Source organism: Erythrolamprus reginae, chromosome 8, assembly GCF_031021105.1.
Source record: "Erythrolamprus reginae isolate rEryReg1 chromosome 8, rEryReg1.hap1, whole genome shotgun sequence".
Classification (NCBI taxonomy): Eukaryota; Metazoa; Chordata; class Lepidosauria; order Squamata; family Dipsadidae; genus Erythrolamprus; species Erythrolamprus reginae.
Window position 1 is genome coordinate 44,396,420 of NC_091957.1, and position 6,000 is coordinate 44,402,419.

A 6,000-nucleotide genomic window follows, 5' to 3' on the forward strand; every position below is an offset into this window, starting at 1 on the left:
GCTTCACTGAAGAGTCACGACGGCCAGACAATACAACAGGCTTCTTGCTGGCACACACACCACTGTAGATAATAAAACCCACGCCTCCCCCAAGTTTTCAGCCTTCGAGGCCACAAGCCAGAATCAGAGACGCCAAGGATCGAAGCAAGGTCACAGGACTCCCAAAAGATAACTCTCCACAATACAGGAAGGGCGGGCCTGCCTTTTCAACCTTTCTGAGGAGAACCACACCCAAACCCAGCTGTTGCCTATTAGGGATGGAAATACCTGGCTAATTGTCCCCTTCTTTGTGCTGCCCTTCTCTGCCTCATATCTATGATGGCTTGTGCGTTCTCATCTAATGACTCCAGGCTACTCACTGGGGAGAGCTCCCCCCGGGGGTCTCAGGCTGTTCCCCCTCCTCCTCGTCCTGACATTCCTCTTCCCTGTTTGCCTGGTCCTCCTCCTCCTCCTGTTCCTCGTCCTCCCCCTCTGAGCATGGAGCCGGCAGAGTTCCAGCCGTTCCCTGAGGAGCCTCAGACTGAATCACAACAGTACCAAAGCTGGAACAAAGTGGGGACGTCACTTTGTGGAATCCTTGGTGATCTGAAACTCTAACCTACCATTTTTTCAAAGCATAAGACACACCTTTTTCCTCCCTTAAAAAAGGCTGAAAATTTGTGTTCGTCTTATACTCTGAATGTAGCTTTTTTTCCTCCCCCAACCCTAAAAAGGTGCTAATGATCTACCCAATCTTACCTTGCAGGCTTTTTTATTGTTACTCTCTCCAAAGAATGTTTTTCCAGCCCTAAGTTTTTGCAGGCTTTTTGCCATTGCTACTTTCTCCAAATACGTTTTTTCCAGCCCTAAGGAGATGCTAAGATCTTCCCAGCTCTTGCTAGATTGCAGGCTCTTTCAATTCAATTCTAATTCAATTTATTAGATTTGTATGCCGCCCCTCTCCGAAGACTCGGGGCGGCTCACAACAATAATAAAAACAGTATAACAATGGAACAAATCTAATATTAAAATTATATTAAAAAACCCCAACAATTTAAAAACCATACAACACATACATACCAAACATAAAATATAAGAAAGCCTGGGGGAGATGTCTTAATTCCCCCATGCCTGGCGATATAGATGGGTCTTGAGTAACTTGCGAAAGACAAGGAGGGTGGGGGCCGTTCTAATCTCTGGGGGGAGTTGATTCCAGAGGCCCGGGGCCGCCACAGAGAAGGCTCTTCCCCTGGGGCCCGCCAAACAACATTGTTTGGTCGCCAGGACCCGGAGAAGGCCAACTCTGTGGGACCTTATTGGCCGCTGGGATTCGTGCGGTAGAAGGTGGTTCCGGAGGTAGTCTGGTCCAATGCCATGAAGGGCTTTAAAGGTCATTTCATTGTTACTCACTCCGAATAAAGGGTTTTTTTTAGCCCTAACCAGGGGATAAAATAATGTGCTGAAGGTGATCAGACTAAGGATAATAGCCAGATAAATATCTGGTATGCAGATTTTTTTTTTCCTCCTATTTTCCTCCCAAAAACTAAGGTGTGTCTTGTACTCCAAAAAATACAGTAGTTGGCCAATGAAACATCTGCAAACAAACAACCAAACTCCAAGAACATGAAGGACTCAGCAGTTACAGGTATTGTCTAGGTTTAACTCCTTCTTCAACTACAGAATTATTGGGTGAGTTTTGAACAATTCATGCAAACAACCTCACAATGTTATTGCAAAGATAAAAGGAGGAGCTAATTAACTTAAATTATCTTAAGTTAAATTAGAAGGCAGGACAAAAAGAAAAAGGAAATGGATGGAAACTAATCAAGGAGAGTTCATCTAGATCAGCATGTTTTCTTCTTCATCATCCAGGGGTTCATTGGTCTTATAGGACTATTACTCACATAGGAACGTCTTGAGCGCATCCTATAAACTAATGGTATTAGCAGCTTCCTGGTGTCTCCAGATGACATTTCGCCCATCACCTGCTGAGCTCTTTTAATTGGAATAAAACCCAGGTCCTGCTACTCAGCGGTCCCCAAACTATGGCCCGCGGGCCACATGCGGCCCACTGAGGCCATTTATCCGGCCCGCGGGTGAGTGACAGGAGCACATCTAATTTTCCATGAATAAATTGCGGTATTTTGTTAGTAACTAATATCAATCATCAAAAAAGTTGCAAAAGTTTTTTTTTCTAATTTTGTCATCCAGTTACATTCATTTTCTTTTAATTAAATTCCCTCCTCAAAAAAGTACAACACCAATTATATTTATATTGGCTGCCGATCAGTTTCCGGTCACAATTCAAAGTGTTGGTCATGACCTTTAAAGCCCTACATGGCATTGGACCAGAGTACCTCCGGAACCGCCTGCTACCGCACGAATCCCAGCGGCCGATAGGGTCCCACAGAGTTGGCCTTCTCCGGGTCCCATCGACTAAACAATGTCGTCTGGCGGGCCCCAGGGGAAGAGCCTTCTCTGTGGCGGCCCCGGCCCTCTGGAATCAACTCCCCCTGGAGATTAGAACTGCTCCCACCCTCCTTGTCTTCCGTAAACTACTTAAGACCCACCTATACCGCCAGGCATGGGGATTTGAGACACCTTTCCCCCAGGCTTATTATAATTTATGTTTGGTATGTATGTGCTGTTTGGTTTTTAATTATGATAGGGTTTTTAGTTTTTTTTTATATTAGATTTTAATATTAGATTTTATCGTTGTTGTGAGCTGCCCCGAGTCTTCGGAGAGGGGCGGCATACAAATCTAATAAATTATTATTATTATTATTATTCTAACTTATTAACCATTATGCCAAAGTGCTTCCTTCTTTCTTTATACATTTTTCTATAAGCCAAGAAAACCTTGTCTAGCCAATCAGATGTTAACAAAAGAAAATTAAAAACAAAACATAAACATATATGAATTTCAGACTTCTTCCCCCCCCCTCTAAATAGTACGTGCCCATTTTGTTTTTTTACTTTAAAATAAGGTATGTGCAGTGTGCATAGGGATTTGTTCATAGGTTATTTTTATAGTCCGGCCCTCCAACAGTCCGAGGGACAGTGAACTGGCCCCCTGTGTAAAAAGTTTGGGGACCCCTGTGCTACATCCCAAAAAAGCCCACCTTTCATTGTACTCCACTGCCTTTCCTAAAAATAAAAACTGAATAACATCCACTTGAAGGAGAGCTTCTTCCATAAATCACACCTTGCTGGTTTCATCCCTTTCCACTCCACTTGACCGAGTGGTTCTTCATCAACTGCGACTGGTCTCTAGAAAGGCTTCAAGATTGTGGCTTGCTTAACACAATGCCAACTGGGCTGCCAACACTTCATTAAATAAATGTTTCCATTCCCTTCACTTTTGGCATATCCAGCCGAGAGGAGTCAAGCAGGGCTGGAGGAGATTAGAAGCAGAGACTGAACAGGAGGGGCCGAGGGATACAAATTAAGGATAGCAACGCACAAAACTATAACATTATTGGTAATGCCACATCATAAAACCATAACCTCTCCATATAATTCTCGAGACAAATTAGAGCCACAATTTTTTGACCCAGGGAGAGTTAGTATAGATGAGAGTTGAGCTGTATAGAGCGCTGCTGAGACCACATTTGGAATACTGTGTTCAGTTCTGGAGACCTCACCTACAAAAAGATATTGATAAAATTGAACTGGTCCAAAGATGGGCTATAAAAATGGTGGGAGGTTTTAAGCATAAAATTGATCAGGAAAGACTTCATGAACTCAATCTGTATAGTCTGGAGGACAGAAGGGAAAGGGGGGGACATGGTCAAAACATTTAAATATGTTAAAGGGTTAAATAAGGTTCAGGAGGGAAGTGTTTTTAATAGGAAAGTGAACACAAGAACAAGGGGACACAATCTGAGGTTAGTTGGGGGAAAGATCAGAAGCAACGTGAGAAAATATTATTTTACTGAAAGAGTAGAAGATGCTTAGAACAAGCTTCCAGCAGACGTGGTTGGTAAATCCACAGTAGCTGAATTTAAACATGCCTGGGATAAACATATATCCATCGTAAGATAAAATACAGGAAATAGTATAGGGGCAGACTAGATGGACCAGGAAGTCTTTTTCTGCCATCAATCTTCTATGTTTCTATGTTTCTAACTGTACTCTATACTAAAACTACATTCCTTTTTTTAAAATATATTTTTATTGGTTTTGCACATTGAAATTGACATAAAACAAACATAAAACGGTGCACAGTGCATGTGCCCATCACCCGACTGACAATTCCACCACCACCACCACTAATTGCAGGGGGTTCAAATATTTACTAATTTATATTATTTTATTTCCTTAGCTCTACTTTGCATTTGTTTATTATTGAAAGAGTGATTGGAGTTTATTTTTCACATTTTCATCACAAATTCTACTCAGCATATAATCTTTCACCTTACTAAAACTACATTCCCAAACCTTTAGTAGATAACATATTGTTGCTGTATTATTACCCATTCGGTCTGTTGGGCCAATAGTTCCATTCCTTCTCCACTGCTCCAATGTAATATTGTCTGGTGATGCCAATGCTTTCCTGAAAGATGCAGCACAACCAAATAAGTCCGAGTGACAGCAAGCTGCACATGGTCTACCAACATCTGCCGGGGGTCTTCGACTCAGAGGTAAATCCAGACAGAGACAACCGCCTGACCTACTCAGCAAACTCCATCCTCAGGTTGCTGCGAAACACCAGTGGGTTGTCTGGCCTGCCACAGGAGAGAGTAACATGGTCACACACGCTATCAGTGTGCTGGAAGTTATGAGTGAACAGTAGGGTGGGGAGTAACAGGATGAGCGAGGGGAAAAGGAAAAGGAACCGAGGAAAGTTTAACCTCTTGTTCACTGCAGGATTCCAACTCTTAGAAGTATTATTATTATTAGTATTAGTATTATTTATTAGATTTGTATGCCGCTCCTCTCCGTAGACTCGGGGCGGCTCACAACAGTGATAAAAACAATACATGGTAACAAATCTAATAATTAAAATCTAAAATAACAGTTTTACATTACAAGAAAAAAAACCCCAATAGATAAAATACATACACACAGTCATATCATGCACAAAGTTACATAGGCAACGGGGGGATGTCTCAGTTCCCCCAAGCCTGACGACAGAGGTGGGTTTTAAAGAGTTTACGAAAGGCAAAGAGGGTGGGGGCAGTCCTAATCTCCGGGGGGAGTTGAAGGCTCTTCCCCTGGGTCCCGCCAGACGACATTGTTTAGTCGACGGGACCTGGAAAAGGCCAACTCTGTGGGACCTAACCGGCCGCTGGGATTCGTGCAGCAGAAGGCGGTCTCGCAGATATCCTGGTCCAGTGCCATGAAGGGCTTTATAGGTCATAACCAACACTTTGAATTGTGACCGGAAACTGATCGGCAACCAATGCAGCCTGCGGAGTGTTGGTGTATCTTGCCAATGCAATCCTATTTTGCATTAACAGAAGGGTGCAATCAATATCAAAGGAGGTACTACTACCACTCTGTAAAGCCTTAGTAAGACCACACCTAGAATACTGCATCCAGTTTTGGTCACCACACTTTAAAAACGTTGTTGAGACTCTAGAAAAAGTGCAGAGAAGAGCAACCAGGAGGATTAGGGGATGGAGGCTAAAACGTACAGTGAACGGTTGCAGGAGCTGTGCATGGCTAATCTAGTGAAGAGAAGGACCAGGGGAGATAGGATAGCAGTGATCCAATATTTGAGGGGCTGCCACAGAGAGGAAGGGGTCAAGTTAATTTCCAAAGCACCTGAAGGCCAGACAAGAAATAATTGATGGAAACTGATCAAGGAGAGACTCAACCTTATTTATTTATTTATTTATTTATTTATTTATTTATTTATTTAGTTAGTTAGTTAGTTAGTTAGTTAGTTAGTTAGTTAGTTAGTTAGCTAGCTAGTTAGTTAGTTAGTTAGTTAGTCCAATACATAATACACATTGAAGAGAATAGATATGTAATAATATAAATAAAGAAAAGAATAGAAGAAAAGATATAAAAATA

General features: G+C 42.3%; 1 protein-coding gene across 2 annotated transcripts in view; it reads right to left on the reverse strand.

The window, feature by feature from the left end:
- Positions 1-4,732, reverse strand: part of F8 (coagulation factor VIII) — a 62,389-nt gene extending 57,657 nt beyond the window's left edge. For both annotated transcript variants that reach the window (XM_070759810.1, XM_070759808.1), the window contains exon 1: positions 4,455-4,732. In XM_070759810.1, coding sequence (XP_070615911.1) covers positions 4,455-4,585 — 131 coding nt within the window. In that variant the 5' untranslated portion in view covers positions 4,586-4,732. The remainder of the gene's footprint in view (positions 1-4,454) is intronic.
- Between the last annotated feature and the right edge of the window lie 1,268 nt (positions 4,733-6,000).